This window comes from Hemicordylus capensis, chromosome 1, assembly GCF_027244095.1.
Source record: "Hemicordylus capensis ecotype Gifberg chromosome 1, rHemCap1.1.pri, whole genome shotgun sequence".
Lineage (NCBI taxonomy): Eukaryota > Metazoa > Chordata > Lepidosauria > Squamata > Cordylidae > Hemicordylus > Hemicordylus capensis.
In genome coordinates, this window is record NC_069657.1 from 186,679,349 (window position 1) to 186,698,427 (window position 19,079).

Below are 19,079 nucleotides of genomic sequence, written 5' to 3' on the forward strand. Positions count from 1 at the left end.
TGTTGGCCCCTTTCCAAAGCTTCACAGTATTGCAGGTGTGTCCGCATATGTGCACATGCTGTATTTTAATAACTGCAAGTGAGATAGCAGTATACTGTTGAGCAAGCTCAGTTATTCAAAGGTTGACCTAGGTGACAGCTCTGAACATAGTTCTTGTTCAGAGTGTCTGCATTCTTGCTGCTGTCAAGTGTCCGGTTCCTCTCTCGTTTTCCATTCCTTATGGTAGTCTGGTAATTTATAAAGCAAAAGTAGCAGTGCAGGGTTTTATTATTATTTACTTATTTGATTTCTATACTGCCCTTCCAAAAATGGCTCAGGGTGGTTTACATTAAAATAAAACTAAAATCAATTAACTGTTGAAATAAAACTATAAAAACATAAAACCATTATTAAAACATTTAAAACAATTTTTAAAACTCTGGAAAACCAGGCCAAAAAAATAGGTCTTAAGGGCTCTCCTGAAGACAGACAAAGAATTCAGACTACGGATTTCTGCCGGGAGTGCATTCCACAGCCCACGAGCAGCTACAGAGAAGGCCCACCTCTGAGTTACCACCAGATGTGCTGGTGGTAATTGAAGACTGACCTCCTCAGATGACCTTAATGTGTGGTGGGGATCGTGCAGAAGAAGGCACTCTCTATAAGAGGTTTTGTAGGAATTAGGAAAACTCCAGACAATGGGTGCAATAATTGAGTACGAGCTGCCACTTTAAGAATAGTGGCAGGCATCCAGAATAACGTACGTGTGTGTGTGTGATGGAAGAATGATTTGTGAGCAATTATGGATAATATTTTTTGCAAGTTTCTACCACTTCTCCCTCAGTGCCCCCCTGAAAATCTCTATATTTCTCTTAAATATACCTGTCGCTGATCCCATGCATGGCAGCTCTCGCAAGAGTTCGCGAACAAACTGCCAAGGGGAAGTCAATGGGCAGATATGGATGGACGGGCAAGGGCGCCACCGGGGAAGGCGGTGGGGTGGGTGGATGTGTGGATGAAGAAAGTGGTGCTGGGGGAAGTGGGGAAAGAAAGTGGCAGTAGGGGAGATGAAGAAAGTGGTGCTGTGGAAAGCAGCAGGGCATGTGAAAAAAGTGGCGGGGTGTGTGTGCATGGACAGCCAGAAAAAGTGGTTAGCCAGGTGGCCTGCCAGAGGAAAAAATCTTTGGAGGAGCAGATCTGAGAATGAGGGGCTGAGAACTAGAGGCGCAGATGCTCTGTGCCCGGCCCAGCTAGTTACATTTATATACTACCTTTTACGGTAGTAAAAAGAAATACTCTCAAGGCAGTTCACAACCTATTAATAACAAAATCTGTTTCAAAGGAAGCATTTTAAAATGACTACTAAGTTAGTAAAAATGTAGCACCAATAATGACAGTACCCATTAAAGCATAAAAACCCCAATAAAGAGCCATGCCTTTATGCCTTGCTCCCCACAACCCTTAGGGACATGTTTTTGGGAGGCTGACAGCTACAGAGGGAATTTGAGATTGGCAAAACTTGTGCAATAAAATCCCCTATTGTGCACGTGAAATCTTCTGTGCATGTGTCATTGGCCAGGTGGTTAACCAGTTCTCTTAAACATTCAGTATACTAAAGATAGAGTATTTCCTTTTCTCTGTGGAATGTCTGTATTGTCCTTTTAATGCTTTGGGAACTTTAGACACAAAAAATAGAAAATAATTGGTCAGCAGATCAAGAAAGAGTTGGCTAAATACTATTTATTTATTTATTTTTGCATTTTTATACCGCCTTTCGTTAAAATATAGCCCCAAGGCGGTTTACAAAAGTTAAAAACATACAATAAAAACACAATAAAAACAACATGCTAAGAGTATAAAAACATATAAAAACAGGCATAAAACAATACAAGAATACTAGAGCACAACATGAAATCTATCTTATGTACATTGATTCTTTAAGGGAAGTGTAGAGTTTCTGCCTATAATATCCTTCGTGAAGGCTATAAAAATGAATAAGTTGAATCTACATTGCACACTGTCAAATAATGCTAAATGCATTATCTAAACCGGGTTTTTCCTTTCTACAAAAGGCTTGCATTGCATTCCTTTTAATGGATCCTAGAACATCATATTTCATTTTTGTGTGATCAGAGCTTGATTTACGTCTTGAAAGGTTCTGGAAACTTTCCAAAACTATGTACTGTATGTGTAGAAGTAAAAGTAAGTGAAAAATAATTAAAAAACAAAAACTTATTCATGAAGTTTTGCATTCATGTAGCAATTACGAATTCTACTCTCTAACTGCTTCTATAAACTGAAAATAAACAGTCTGCATTTTGTATTTCATGCTCCGGTTTATCTGTAATACAGTAGCTGACGATACTCAGTTTGCCCTTTGAGGATGGGACAATCTTATTTATGTATTTTCCTATGTAAACTGCTTTGAGAACTTTTGGTTGAACAGCAATATATAAATATTTGTGATAGTAGCTGCATGCACATTGTTACAATGTTCATGGAAGTCTGCACAGTATGTGAGCTATCATTGGAGGTAATTTACGAGGTTACATAATGCCTTTCATGTCCAGTGAGTGAGGTATATTAGGTGCAAAGTTCTTTCTTCCATTGGGAGGGAGCTAGAGAATCCAAATAGCTAGGACCTAGTTCCTAGGTGATTAAAGACAGTCTTATTGATTAATACTTCAGAAACATCCAGGCTAAGTTCGTCATAACAAGCTTGTCACCGATTTCAATGGCGCTTAGTCATAACTATTGGTGACAAGCTTGTTATGACAAACTTAATTCCCTTTAATTTCAATGAGACTTAGTTATTAACTAGCTGGGCTGGGCACAGAGCATCTGCGCCTCTGACAGCCCACCCGACCCGCTTCCCCCAACCCCCAGCTGCGGTTTCTGGCTGGCTTTCAAGCCAGCCCATCCCCTCCTCCTGCCACCGCCTGGCAGCCGGGCCACCATTTTATCCCCATCCCATTGCTAGTTCATCAGCTTCTCGCAAGAGTTGCCACGCATGGGATTAGTGACAGGTAAGGAGAAATAAATATATAGATGGTCTAAATGTTGCCATTATTAGGATTTTCCCTTCTGTATCTTATTAAAACTATATTTCTGCAAGCTGCATACATTTAAGTGTGTTTTCAGATTCTTCATGATGCTAGTATAGAAGCTGAATATTTAAATAAGCAGAGCTAAACAATAACCTATTCTCCATAGAATTGGACTTTGGTTAATGTATCTGCTTCCTGGATTACTTTGCAAGGTTTTTTGTATCTGACATACACTACCTTTTAATAATTTAGTCAAGTATCAAAATGCAAGATGCTGGTTAGTTTGAAGTTTTGGGAAGAACCCTTACTAGAATTGCAGTCTAGTAAAGAACAAAAGATAAAGTTTGCAAGTTGTGATCAGAATTGTCAGCAAAGTATGACAATTATGATCATGAATGATCAAACATGAATTGTCAAAGAATACTGTTGGCCCAACCCAGAGGTTTCCCCTTTTGACAACAGATATTGTGGAGATATGGACTGACCACACAAGTTTGCATGTGTGCTTAGGATTTAATTGAATCAATTGTGGGATGGTGGGAAATGTCACTTAAATTAGGAGAGCATGCCATGTAATGGGTGCTTAGTTCCATATGACAGCAGATAGTTGGGCGATGATTAGTATGGTAACAACACTTCTCTTGTCATATTGCTGTAACCTTATGGTAGTGAAAGGTTTTTAACATTCACTGTTTTTTGCTTGAATCCCCTGATTCTTCCTAGGGTTCTTATTAGTCAGGAATATTGTAGTCTTAATTTAAAAATCTCTGCTCCTGTCAAACTGTTTTTGAAAGCTAAGATTTGCTTTATCACTTTTTGTTCAAGTAATCGGTACCTGTGCATACTAACAAAGTATTGCTGCAACTTCTTGAGCAGAGATTCTGGACTCAACTGTTCACAATGTTTTTTTAAATCATGTTTTGTTAATGGCTCTGCAGTGAATCACTTGTGCACTTACTTTTCCTAATGTGTTTGACCTCACAATGATTCTGTGACATTGTCACTGAATATCTGTTTCTGGGGATTAGTATCTTGGGAGGGCTTATGCCTTCCATGCCTTGCTTGTAGGCTTCTGAGATGCATGTGCTGGACTGCCATGGGAAGCAGATGCTGGACTAGATGGTTTTAACGGCAACTTAATTCTCAGTTTTTCAAATGGGAATATGGCAGTGACTGATAGAATTCCTGTATTCATTTGCTCAGGCTAATGGAGGTCAGTCTACTCTGCCTGCATTTTGAGCATTCTTATCAAATTTCCTGCCACAGTGATAATTGTGAGCTTGTGCAAATAATATGTAATTTAAAATCTACCACAGATGCATTAGGATGTCAGAAGCATAGCACTGAGAAAAGTTACTATTGTCATAAGAACAAAATCCTTCTTCTGTATGATCCCCACCACACATTAAGGTCATCTGAGGAGGTCCGTCTTCAGTTATCACCAACATCTGGTGGCAACTCAGAGGTGGGCCTTCTCTGTAGCTGCTCCTGGGCTCTGGAATGCACTCCCAGCAGAAATCTGCAATCTGAGCTCATTATTGGCCTTCAGGAGAACCCTTAAGACCTAGCTGTTTGGCCTGGCCTTCTGGGGTTTTTAAACTGTAAAGGTTTGGCATGGTTCTCCAGAGTTTAAAATTTTTTAAAATTGTTTTAATAATGGTTTTATGTTGTTTGTACAGTTTTCGATTTGAACAATTAATTGATTTTAGTTTTGTTCTAATGTAAACAGCCCTGAGCCATTCTTTGGAAGGGTGGTATAGAAATCAAGTAAGTAAATAAATAAATAAAATTAGCTTTGTTTCAGACCTCAGTAAGTATTGAATGCTGCTTTCATTAAGAGAATTGTAAGTATTAGCTCTGGGAGGAAAAAGTTCTCTTCTTTTTGAATGTAATAGTGACCAGTTTGTATCTTGATCAGGTATCCTTTTTTTTTAAAATTAATTTCAAAGTCCACTAGAAGGAAATGCTAAAATTAAAGGGGATATAAACATGGCAATCATGCTTAGATCTGGGAAACTTTGAACAATACAAAGTAAAAACAACTTGAAATCTGGCCAGTTACCTTTATGTATATTTGGAAGCAAGAATATACAGTTAACTGTGTCGTAAAGATCAAAGGCTTAAGCACAGTAGGTCTGCAAGTAATCATTTTAATGGCTGACATTCTAGCATCCATTAAATTTATTTTATGGATGGTTGTTACATGCAGTATAATGGATGTTTGTTTGTTCTGAAGTCTGACCTTGTCTATAAATGCCAGTTTTGAAGATTTAAATCCTTCGATACAAATTATACATTCAGCACACTGCGGTATATGTATGAAGCTTATTAGAGAATTAATTGGAACCATTTACAGTAATGTTCACTGATGTTCTGATGGAAGGCTTCACTGTCATAAGATGTGAACAGTATTGAACTTTGCCTGAATAGGCTTGTGTATTTGCTTAATAATACAAAGTAGAAGTAATTTATTCCAACTCCTTTAAACAAAAATGAAAATATTTACATGTTTTAAAATTTGTTGCCAGTTTAGGCACAGGGCTGAATAAATGACTATTCCTCAAAACCAGCTTTAGATTTCTAGGTCTCTGGATGATTAGATGCCTTTGATTTACTCTGGTCTTAGAACTGCTGTTTGTTTTAGGGAAACATACTGTACAGCTGGATCAATTAAATGTCGATAATAATGTAGAATAGTAAAGGAGTTCATAGCTGTGTTTTCATATCAAAAAACACATGTAATTAGCTATCATGAGGGACACAAACTGCTGGCTCCACACACTTGTGGCTTTGAGACAAGGCCAAGGAGACTTCATTCTCAAGGTGGTAGTTTTACTTATATCCAAGGGGTTTCTTTTGGTCATTGACCGTAAATAAAGTAATCTGAATCTTATATCCAAGTGTGTAGAAGAGGTTCTTCATAATTCCCCGCTAATGGGAGTAAAGGTGACATACATGCATGCATTTCTTCTTCTTCCTCTTCTAATTTGCGTGTTCTACAGCACTACTGCTTTTGTATGAGTTATGATATAGGCAAATTGGTATTCTGCCAATTCTACCAAACTAGAACACATTGAAAATATATTCAAAAAGACATTCTAACAGTACTGACATGGCGCAGATATTGAAGCAGCACATCCATCTCTTAGTCTTAATTTACCAGATCATCCAAAGTCCAAACTTTGTGTCCCAACTGACGGTCAGCAGCATGTATTTAACAAAATTTGATATAAAAATGAAGTAAATATTTACCACCTCCACTTAGACAACCTGTGAAGTCTAAGTAACAGGCAGTTTATAGTTTTCAACACTGAGGGGTGATAGAGGGAGGGAAATGCAATTGCAGAATTTCCTGTAGGAAAGGGATAGTGTTGCTAGTGGGATATCTGACAGGAAATCACTGACTAGGATTCAAAGGGAAAGATTCAGAAAGGTTGAAGCTTTTGTCTTCAATACACATTTGGGAACAGAGAACCTCAGGATTTGGGGGTCCTAAATAGTTTTTTTGTCCATAGCTGCACTTTACAGTCAGTGTGACTGCAGTGTTAATGAAGAATTATTCAAATACACTTATGTCTATGTTTTACTGCATTACCTCTGATAGCAATGTATATTCCCAATGACTTGCATACACAGATTGAGATAAGAAGCTGTTTGTTGAATTTTAACTTTATGCCGTACACAATTCAGCTGCAAGTTTTTTACCAATAAGTAATCAAATGGTGAGAGAGCAAGAAAGAATGAAAGCATGTGGAAAATAACCAAGAGATGTTCCATGGAATCAATTTCCTATTCCAGTTTACTGTAACTTTAAAGGGAGGATGCCAGCTACCCTGTGTAGGTCAACTAGATGTCATGTGGAATCACATTCATAAGGAGATCGTGATCTTCCTGTAATTTTGGTGAGCTTCAGCAGATCATGTCTATATATTTCTACACATTATAACTTCTATAAGCAAACCTACAAAAACATTAAATGAACCCAGAGCTTTGAACTCAATGCCTTCTCACGTTGAGAAATGAGATGAGCAGCTGAGCCACATATAAAAGGAAGGCTCTTCCAAAACCTCTGCTATTAATGCTGGGAAGCAATAAGTTCTTTGCCTCTGTCTTGCTTCATACAAGAGTGAATGAGTGGGTGAAGCCAAAGTGACTGGCTGTTTGGCCCTTGCTGTCTTGAACTACAGGCTATATTTCTAAAACATTAGCTGCTGGTGTGGGCTGTAAGCCCTCTAAGCACAGACTGTCATACATGTCCAATAAACCATTAGGGCTGATGGCAGCCCTAATTCTTAAGCTGTGTTTGAACCATAAAGAGCTTTGTGTGTTCACTTTATTTATTTATTATTTATCTGTTGATATGTATTGATTTATTGACAACTGCATGCAAACGTGGCATGATCCTGCCAGGCGATGTCTTTCAGTAACTGAGCAGGTTATGTTGCATCAGCTTACTTTTTTCTTTTTCTTTTGTAACATTAAAGGTGGTAAGTCAGCTACCCATGACCAAGGGCTGACTAATTATTTTTTTAGATGAGTTACTAATAGGAATTGTTCTTATTTCTTATGCTGGATTCTCTGCTTTGAGATTTATGAACCAATGACTATCTCACCTGCATCAGCTCTTTTAAAAAACTCATCTTTAAAAATTCTTTTTGAATTACAGGAGCTCCAGTTTCAAAGGCTCACCAGAGAGCTTGAGGTGGAAAGGCAAATTGTTGCCAGTCAGTTAGAAAGGTGCAGGCTTGGAGCAGAATCACCGAGCATTGCAAGCACAAGGTACAGATCCAACGTCTTTTCCAGTTGTCCACTAAATATAGAATTTTCATGATAGTGTTTGGAATTTCTCTCTAAATATGTGACCATCCAATTCAGCGTTGATTACCATTTTCATGTATGCAAACGGTTACTTCATATTCATGGATTTGGCTCTGTAGAACTTGTGATTGCTTGACTGCTGTGTACGCACACACGAGCCCAAATGCATGTTTCAGTGGGTGATTGCAAATGAACACTTATGAAGTCTTCATTTAGCATGATATGCATATAACAGCATGGTAAGCTGATCATCAGTCATGCCAAGTGGCAAGAAAATTTTTGCTACCTTGCTTCCCCAGAGCAGGTGTATTGGTGAAATTCTTTTTGATGCATTGAGAGACGGCTGTGTTAGTATTACAATATTAGAGTTTCACATCCAAATACTGTATTGCATAATACTTGGTCTATAGAAAGGTAACAAATATTAATCAGATTACTTATGTGTCCTAGTAGACCACAAGTTGAACATGAGCCAGAAGTGTGATGCATAGCTTTTTTAGCAGCTGCAATCTTGGACTGAATTAACAGAGATATAGTGTCCAGATCATTAGAAGAGGTTATAGTTCCACTGTATTCTGCACTGATCAGGCCTCACTTGGAATACTGTGTCCAGTTCTGCACACTGTATTTTAAGGAAAAGATAAACTGGAATGGTGCCAGAGGAAGGCACCAAAGATGGTAAAATGTCTGGACACCAAGTCCTGTGAGGAACGATTGAAGGAGCTTGGTATGTTTTGCTTGCAGAAGAGAAGATGAATAGCTGTCTCAAATATCTGAAGGGCTATCACATAGAAAAAGAAACAGGCTTGTTTTCTGTTCTTCCTGGTAATAGAACTACGGTTGAAATTACAAGGAAGCAGATTCAGTTAGACCAGTGATTCTCAATGTTGGGTCCCCAGATGTTATTGGACTTCAACTCCCATAATCCCCAGCCCCAGTGGCCTTTGGTTTGGAATTATGGGAGTTGAAGTCCAATAACATCTGGGGACCCAACGTTGAGAATCCCTGAGTTAGACATTAGGAAGGATTTCTTAACTGTAAGAGTTATTTGATGGTGGCATAGTCACTGTACACTGTCTTATATGGTGGTGGGCTCTCCTTCACTACAGGTTTTTAAACAGAGGCTTGATGGCCATTTAAGTCATGGATGCCATAGCAGTTTCCTGCACTGAGCAAGGGATTGGAGAAGGAGACCTCCCAATGCCCTTTCTGACTCTAAAATTTTGTGATTCTAATTGGTCATTTGCATAAGATGAAAAGAGCTGGTTCTGAACTGTCCTTTAACTCCTACTGTTCTCCTGTGCTAGAACCACAGTCTGTGTTCCCACAACCCATAGGGTGTTGTTGCCTAAAAGGAGAGAAGTGATGGAATCCAATGTGGTATTAGTGCATTTACTACTTGAGTACTCCCCCCACCACCCCCGCCCCCCTTTCATTTCATTTGTAGTAACTCAACTCTTTGGTAGATGTATCTTATTTCTTAGACAAATATTGATATCAAACGTGCTTAGGATACAGGTATTAGGCAACATACATGACTAACAGCACTGAATAGTAACAACTCACATATTCAAATACTAGTATTTTGCACATTTTGAACATGTCGTCTATGTGAACAGGGCCATTGTTGGAAACACAGTATTTGATTCTCTAATTACAACTGCTGCTGTTAAGTTACCAAGTAGAAACCATTTTCCAATTGCTGCTGGTTTTATGCTGCTCTGATTGTGTGGTGTTGGTGTATTTAATTCTTTGTTTGTATTAACTTTACGTAAACTACTTTGAGTACTTGTGTAGAAAGAGAGTATAGAAATAAATGTTTAAATTACAGGTTTTCGATTCATAAGATTTGAAAGCATCCGAAGCACACAAAGAACTCTGCTATACATCACTGGAAAATTAGTGAGAGAATTCACTAATTCATATTAGTTTCACATTTCCAACAGGTTAATGCTTCACCGTGCCCAAGAGACAGACACTCTTGGGAGATTGTAGTAGAAGTTGTCTTATACAAACTGGAGTCGACAGGAAACAGCACAGCAAAGGAGGAGCTCATAATTGCTAAACTCAACATTGAATTGGTCTTAACATAAGAAATTTGCTTAAAGTAACACTTTTCTTTTCTCAGAGCCTTTCACATCTTTTTCTCTCTGTGTACTATCTAGGATTGTCTTGCTCAGCTGGTCCTTTAGCACCAATGCAGTCCCATAGTAGTAAAATTAAAAATACATATCCACTTCTGCCACAAACAAATGTGATTATTCTTAATTATGCCACGAGCTACCTATTAAAGGTTATGGGGGCTTGTTGGAGGGTGGGGGAGCATTAACAGCAAATTAAGCCAGTTTTTAATGTAACCTGTCAAATATCTGGAAACAACTATTTTTCTAGCAACGAATTTTACTATCACAAGTAGCAAGATTTTTTAATGATTGTAAAAGGGGTACAAAGGTCTTTGGCAGCAAAGAGAGGAAAGGTAGACTTGGAATCTGCAGTTTAGGGACTGGGACTAGAGTTTTGAAAAGGCCCAAACCAACTCTTTCCCCTCTAGCTGTCATGTCTCTTCCCTGTCACCACTCCCACCCCCAGACATCTTTTTGTCATGTCTGCAATCTTTTGAGTTTTCAAACAGAGGAACTAAAGGTGTCTTAAGTTTGGAGAACATCTTGAAATGGTCCCCACCCAATGAAGACACATTGTGGTAGTATCCAAATTAGTACCTGTGCTACCAGAACATTTCAGCTTACACAAGCAGGGGAGGGGGAACTTTTGCCAATCCCTCTTTCCTAAGTTGGAGAACCTATAGATTTGTGTTAATATCTTTGTTTCCTCTGAACTATTTCATGAACTTAAAAATCTGTAAGAATTGTGGGTTTTTTAAAAACTTGATCAATGCATGAATGTTTTCTCAGGGCATGGTATGACCTGCCAATGAAAGGGGTGAGCAGAGATAATTGAGATATTTTTTTCCCCAAATTCAATTTTTATTAATTTTAACAGTAGTAATATTATCATTCATTGCAAATACACACAAAAAGTTGGACTTCCCGCACACATCTCTTCGTGAATCATCAACTATAAAATTTACCCTTGCTATAATAATAATTCAAAACATAAATTCAAACCCTTACAAACATAGCTAATCTACCCAACCTGCAGTTTTTTACTAAATTTCAAACCCTGCTGTAAAGTCCATAGTAGGAAAGTAATTCTTTAGATACAACAAGAATGGTTTCCAATCTTCTTTAAAACATTCCAAGTTTTGGTCTCTTATTAGTGCTGTAAGTTTTGCCATCTCCGCATATTCCAAAATTTTTATCAGCCAGTCTTCTTTTGAAGGCAGTTCATTACTCTTCCATTTCTGTGCATATATAATTCTGGCCGCCGTAGAAGCATACATAAAAAATGTTAAATTAGTTATAGAGATTACACCTTGTGTTATTCCCAGCAGGAAGGATTCTGGCTTCTTAAGAAATGTCATTTTAAATATTTTCTTTAATTCATTATATATCATATCCCAATAGGCTTTAGCCTTCCCACAGGTCCACCACATGAAAAAAAGGTGCCTTCAGAATGTCCACACTTCCAACATTCATTTGAAACATTTTTATACATTAATGCCAATTTTTTTGGTGTCAGATACCATCTATATATCATTTTATAATAGTTTTCTTTTATAGCATAACATGCAGTGAATTTTAAATCATTTTTCCATAACTTTTCCCAGGCTGCCATTTCTATATTACACCCCACATCTTGAGCCCACTTTATCATAGTCGTTTTAACCACTTCCTCTCTTGTCTCCTCCAGAAGCAACAGTTTATACATTTTAAAGACTAATTTTTCATCATTTTGACATAATTCCTTCTCAAAATTTGAAGTCTGATCCTCAAATCCAACTTTAAAGTCTTTCTTATATATCTCATTTAACTGATGATACTGAAACCAATCTCTAACCAAATCTTGTATTTCAGTTAAACTTTTTAACTTACAATCCTTTTCCTGAAAATGTAACAAATCCCTATAGGTACCCCAACACATTTGCATATTTACTTCTTTATGTGATAAGGCCTCAATCGGAGATATCCATAACGGAGTTTTAGGTTCAAACCAATTTTTGTATTTTAACCACACCCTCATTAAACTCCTTCTCACATAGTGGTTCAAAAAGTCTTTATGTATTTTACTTTTTTCATACCACAGATACGCATGCCATCCAAACCTTCTGTCAAATCCTTCCAAATCAAGAATTCTAGGGTTCCTTAATGTTATCCATTCTTTTAACCATGTCAAATAAACAGCATCAAAATATAACCTTAGGTCTGGCAAGGTAGGACCACCTCTTTCCTTTGCATCCGTTAAATTCTTAAAATTAATTCTTGGTCTTTTCCCCTGCCAAACAAACTTAGTTATGTCCTTCTGCCATTGCTTAAAACAAGTTAAAGTGTTAATTATGAGAATAGTCTGAAAGAGAAACAACATTTTAGGCAAGACATTCATTTTCACCACTGAAATTCTTGCCATTAAAGACAAATTCATTTTAGACCATCTTTGTAGATCAATTTTCACTGAATTCCATATTTTAACATAGTTGTTTATGAACAACAAGGAGTTGTTATTTGATAACCAGACCCCCAGATATTTAACTTTCTTCTCCACTTTCAACTCACTTATTTCAGAGAATAATTGAGATATAGCTCGAACATAAGAGCAGCCCTACTGAATCAGGAGCAAGGCCCATCTAGCCCAACATACTGTTTCACCAGGATGGAGAGCTGGTCTTGTGGTAGCAAGCATGACTTGTCCCCTTTGCTAAGCAGGGCCTCCCTTGGTTGCATATGAATGGGAGATTTGATGTGTGAGCACTGTAAGATATTCCCCTTAGGGGATAGAGCCACTCTGGGAAGAGCAGAAGGTTTCAAGTTCCCTCCCTGGCATTTCCAAGATAGGGCTGAGAGAGATTCCTGCCTGCAACCTTGGAGAAGCTGCTGCCAGTCTGTCTAGACAATACTGAGCTAGATGGACCAATGGTCTGACTCAGTATATGGCAGTTTCCTATGTCCCTACTTCCTTTTGTTGGTCCTAACTTTCTTGGCAATCAGTTTCATGGGATGACCCCCTGGTTCTAGTGTTACGTGAGAGGGAGAAAATTTTCTCTCTGTCCACTTTCTCCATACCATGCATGATTTTATAGACCTCCATATCTCCCTGCAGTCATATATTTTTTTCAAAATTAAAAAGCCCCAGGTGTTGTAGCCTTGTAAAATTGGTATGCAGCATTTTGTCCCTAAATTGGTCAGTGTTCTTTTCTAGACTCTGTACTTGCTGGGTTGCATTAGTTCATTTGCCCCCTAGTTCTGAGATGATATACTTTGTAAGTGACCAAAAGTAACAATAGTGCTTCTTGTAACTACTGTGTTCTTGCTTTCCAAGAACACACCAAAATTTGGTTTGGACTGGACAAATTTCCTAATGGTTCTCCTCTTCTTCTCCCTGTGCAATCAGTCTTAAATATGTACTCCCATTGTATAGAAAAACAAGCGCGCACACTTTTCTTTTTAAAAACCTAACAAAAATAGGCATGTAAGGCTAACAGGGGCAGATCAGGAAGCAATAGCATATGCTGAAAACTGGTCACAATTTGAAGCTAAATGCAACTTCACAGTACGGTCAAACCTAGATTTCTCATAATATGTTACATAGAATTGGTAGTCTTTAATGCCGCTCATTGTGTTACAACTTCCTTGCAAACTGCTTAACTTCTGCTTAAATCCCCCATGAATTTGTCTCCTCTTTTAAAGCCAACTAAGCTGGTGGCCCATACCACATCAGCAGAGAGCTGGTCATCCATAAATTGTGAGGTCTGGCAGAACCTTAGGTGGGACAGGTCTTAGCAGAGTAACAGTTATCATGCTGAGGAGATTCACATTCCCTTTTTGATATATTGTGAGTAATTCCATCCTCTGAACTGCAAATAGACACTGTTTCTCTCTGTATTCAACTTTATCCCAGGGTTTGAAGGAGCAGTTAGCTAGATAACTCGTGGACCCAGATTTGAAACCTGAAATTTCCCCAGACGTTACTGATGGCTCACCTAGAAGTTTAAGTGTGGCATTTGAACCAGGGGATGAATGGATATGATCAGGAAGAGGAGAGAACATCCCATCCCAACCTTGTTATTCCCTCTTCATCATTGCATCTGTCTGTCACCTGGTTGAGCAAACTTGTCTACCTCATTATCCTCCAGAAACATCTAGCTCATCTGAAGGAGGAGGGTGGCAGGGTATTTTTGTCATCTTCCTCTTATGTCTCATCACTTGCACATCCTCCCCTGTTTGCATACCTGCTGCTGCCACTGCCTGGAGGCACACCACAACTCAACCATGGGGGGGCGGGGCGAGGGGGGTTCTCTCAAGCTATTCTGCTCCATATGTAACCAGAAGGTGATGAACCTGAAGCTGTTAGGCATGGATGCTCTGACCTCCTTCAGCTTCCTCTGCAGCAACCTCATCATCATGGCTCCCCTGGCTGCTTGGTGGTAGTTATTTTGGACTGCAGAAGCTATGATGACTACATAGAACTGTGGCTGAGGAGGACTTCAGAGGAGAGCAGTGTGTCTACGGGGGAAGTGGTGATGGCGGAAGCAACAGCAGCACCAACAACTAGCACTTCCATCGCTGCCAGCATTAAGCAAAAACATCTTGCCTCTCTCTGCAGGCAGGTGTTCATCAGGCTCTGCAGCCGACTCAGCATTGTTGTGGGTGGAGGCAGAGGTTCCTTGCTGTTTCTTCAATAGCCCCATGGCCAGCAAGATTAGAAGAGTGTGAATTTAAGATAGATTTTGATGCCTAGTCTTTTCACTCCTTTTTAAAGAAACATAACTATTTAATTTTGCTGTTCAGTTTGGAAAAAAATACAGCTCGTGTAAAGCCATATGTGTGGTATCTTGTGCATTTTTCTTTGAACCAAGAGCTTTATACTTTTTTACTTTCTGAATATTGATTCAGTGTCAGCATTCAGTGTTTACAATTGCTACACATTTGAGGGTGACTTGGAGTGTTGGAGAGCTCCTACCCTATTAGCAGCACATGACCAGAACTTCTCTTTGAGTCAGCAAACCCAGGAAAAACACAACTAAGCCAGGTGCAGTGCTCATTGTTGAAATTGGGAGCTGGAAGCATGGAAAGTCCTCCAAGGCCTCGCATGCCTTCCCATCATACTTTGCGCTGCCAGCAAACTGGAAAGCCTCATGAAATCAGCAGCTGACCTCTGGCCCCTAAGGAGCAGGCAGAGGCACTCTTACCCCCAGACCTTGGGGCCCCGGTCCATGGCATTCAAATAGCCGGGGGCAGGGCTCCTGCAGCCAGCCACCACGCCGTACCTCTGGTCCCCGCCCACTTCATAATTCAAGTCGCCATGTGTGCAGCTGGGCTAAGCAAGCTTCATCTCCCCAGTTACCTAGGTGCACTCCTGGGAGCAGGAGGTAGACCCAGCCCTGCTGAAGGTGCACCAGCTTCAGGATAAAAGATTGTGCTTTGCAGAGTGGCATGTCCATGGATGAGCTCCTGTAATCACAGTTCTCTATTGTTTCCATGTGAGGGAGAGTCTGATGGATCCCAGTAGCTGGGCAGGAAAGGCAAATGGATTCACATGACCAGAGAATCAAGGTAGGATATCTTTCCCCTCCTCCTACCTTGGTAAAAGAAGGGTAGGAAAGCGGGGATATCCTGCTCTGAGCAACCTGGGCTGGAGGGGTTTTTGTGAGTTCACATGATCCTGCAAACCAGGTAGCCTTCCTCCCTATTCTGATCTTGATTATAGTGTGAACCAGCCTATTATCCTGAAGTTGCTTGGGCCAGGGTAAATTCGGTAATCCACAAACTTGGGTTTAAGATGAGAGTTAAGATCCTTTACATTTTCACTTGTGCTCTAATTAGTGCTCGTGTGTTGCTTAATGCTGGCAGTGATGGAAGTGCTAATTGTTGGTGCTGCTGTTGCTTCCACCATTACCACTTCCCTCATGCACACACTGCAAAGTTCTCCTCAGCCACTGTTCTATGCAGTCGTCATGGCTTCTTCAGTCCAAAAGTACAACTATTTAGGGATGTGCACAAATTGAATCAGCCAGATTCGATTCAAACTTGAAACTGGTCAGATTAGATTCAAGGTGGATTAGATTCAATTTGGATTTGAATTGATTCAACCCACTTTTAAAAGGTGGGGTAGTAGTTAGGGTCCCATGGGTGCCACCTACCACCCAAACTTCAAAGTGGTGGGGCACTTGGTTGATTTTTTAAATTAATTTTTTTGTTTTTGGTGATTTTGAATATTTTCGCCATAGGCAATAGTGGGGATTCAAAGCAACCCTAACCCAGATCCCCAGCTTTTATTATTATTTTTTTGTAAGCTAAGTTCTAGCCCTTGTGGAAGTGGAGTTATGGAACAAAATGTGTGGTCACTATGAGGATTCATTACACACCAAAGAGTCTAAACAATTCAAAAATTCCTAAAATATAAACTGAGTACCCTACTGCCTTGCAGGTCGGGGAGGAGTTGGCACATGGGGTGCCACTAATTCCCCCCCCCCAACCCCCCCCCACACACACACACACTCAAGGCAGTGGGATATTTCGTTCTCTTTTTTTCTTTTAGGAATTTTTGAAAATGCATTCCATTTGAAAATGGAAATTTCAAGCCAGCGTGGTGTAGTGGTTAGAGTGCTGGACTAGGACCAGGAAGACCCAAGTTCAAATCCCCATTCAGCCATGAAACTAGCTGGGTGACTCTGGGCCAGTCACTTCTCTCTCAGCCTAACCTACTTCACAGGGTTGTTCTGAGGAGAAACTTAAGTATGTAGTACACCGCTCTGGGCTCCTTGGAGGAAGAGCGGGATATAAATGTAAATAAATAAGTTAAGGTGCCCATCTTAACTTGTGCACCATATAAACAGTAAAGACTTTGTACAGTCTGGTATATGATGATGGCTTTAGAAATGAGGCTCCATGCACCCATACTTTGCCGTAATGCATCAAGCAGAAATTCATCACTGACATCTCTAGGAAAAGATTAGGGAAACTGCACCAGTTAAATGTCTGCCTGAATGCATCCCTCCCCAGCCCAATATCCAGCTGAAAGACTAAGGCAATGTGTGGATGCATGGAGCTTCATTTCTACAGCCATCATTATATGCCAGACTATACAATGTTCTTACATCTTATATGATACAGAAGTTAAGATGAGCACCTTAACTTGCAATTTCCATTCTTTTTGGAGCACGAGTGAAAATGTAAAGCATCTTAACACTCTTCTTAAACCAAATGTTTTTGGATTACTGAATTTCCAGGCATTTAAAAAAGGGAAATCTGATCAGATATTATGGGTAAAAGCTTAACCAAACCACAAGGTAGACCCTCCTGATCTTGAACACCAAAAACTTTGTAAAACCTTGAACTAAGATAAAGTCACGCTCCCACTCCTGAAAAAACACAATTAAATGAAATTAGTGGATTCAGGGACAGTGTGATCCCATCTCATGATTATTCAGCAGTGAATAAGCAGTTAATTTGTGTTAATTTTTTTCTTTAAACACACACATACACACTCTCATTAAAAGTTTCTCAGAAATGTCCCATAAACCTCACAGTTCTCTGCTTGATTAATTTTCTTTAAGATGGTGTTATCAGCAAAATAGTAGTGGGCCTTAAGCCAATCTGACTGAAATTAGTAGACCTTAACCCTATGAATTGTCTCTTTAAAACTATATATAGTGACTCATACTCTGTTTTTAATACCTCCCTACAAAACAAAAGCCCCTACCCCCATTGTTGAAACCTCAACTCTTTCATGGGATGAAAACCTATATGAGCCCCTACATCTTCTTTTTCTCCTTGCTTCACTCAGGACACATACAGGCCTTGAGCAGCAGCCCTCCCGCCACCTTTCCAGGGCCTGTTCTCTGACTACAGTAGAGCCCTGAGGAGTTGATACCAGCTCTTCTGGCCTTGGCTCTTCTTCCTCTTTTAATAAAGTTTGGCATGTCTTAATGATCCTTATTAGTGTCTGTCTCTTTTCCTTCTGTCTAGAAAGTGGTGTATTTTACAAGTTGTACACAAGTGACATGGCCTCTGAGCATAGACAGAGTAGGCTACTTCCCTTTTAAGCCTTGAGCCTCCACTGAATGGTTAATGGCTGATAGGATAGTGGGTTATTCAAAGTAATCTCATTGAAATTAAAAGGATATTTGACATTCCTAAACACGTTCTTTTAATTTCAGGGGGATAACTTTTAGTAACATTCCTCATTATGTCAGTCACTGTCTCTTTCTTGCTGTATTCTCTATGAAGTAGGAGAGGAGGGATTATTAATGTACTTTATCTGTGGTGGAAAAATAGGGCCAACACTTTGAAACCAATTTTTAGAAGTCTGCAGAGGCCAAGTCTGTGCTGGATCTGTGCTGCCACATGCAGGCTGCTAGGGGGAGTGCCACTGCTCCACATTGGGCCCAGGCAGCTTCTAGGAGTGGTACTGCGCCCACCAGAGGTAAGCACCTTGTCACTTAACTTTTCAAGGTGCCTCAACTCTCACTGCCCTCCTTTAGAAGCCTTTTATGAAGGATTCCCCTTTGCTTGTAAAAGGGAATCCCCACCAGATTCCCCATTAAATAGCCCCTTGAACCGCTGAACCAGTTCAAGCTGGTTCAGTCGAACAGACTGGCCCAGACATTCTGTTTGACCAAACCCATTCGCAGACCCGTGGTTTGCTCCGGATTTGAACTGAATGCGAAAAATGGTCCATGCACACCCCTAATAGAAAGGGCAGCTCAGTAAGGAGTAGTTGGAGCACTATGGAAAATAAACAACAGAATTGCTTTCAAGAAAGCTAGAGCTAATTATGAAGCTAATTGCTTCATATTTATTTTTATTTGGTGCTTGTAGCAAAAGTTTATAATGGGGATAGACTCACAAAACTATGAACTAAAGGACACACAACTAGGGGGGAAGTGAGAGGCTGAAAAATGAGTCTGACTCCTAAATGTTTTAGTTGGCTCCTAGATCCAAAGAGAATTTGTTGAGGTCTGGCATAATAACCCTTTCCCAACATCGGTCGGGAACCTTTGCCTTTATTCTGAAAGATGCTGGTTACAAATCGGGAGGAAATACAATGTCTTGTAAAAAACTTTTAGGATGATGATGATTTTATTATATTTATTATTAGGTTTGCTTTAAAACAGCAAGT

General features: G+C 39.6%; 1 protein-coding gene across 12 annotated transcripts in view; it reads left to right on the plus strand.

Annotated features, from left to right (window-relative positions):
- The window catches only part of PKP4 (plakophilin 4), a 195,082-nt gene that overhangs the window by 54,458 nt on the left and 121,545 nt on the right, over positions 1-19,079 (plus strand). For 11 of the 12 annotated variants that reach the window (XM_053259922.1, XM_053259940.1, XM_053259989.1 and 8 more), the window contains exon 3: positions 7,693-7,805. In XM_053259922.1, coding sequence (XP_053115897.1) covers positions 7,693-7,805 — 113 coding nt within the window. Of the gene's footprint in view, positions 1-7,692; positions 7,806-19,079 lie in introns of those variants that run through there. The other variant, XM_053260018.1, reaches the window with a different exon arrangement.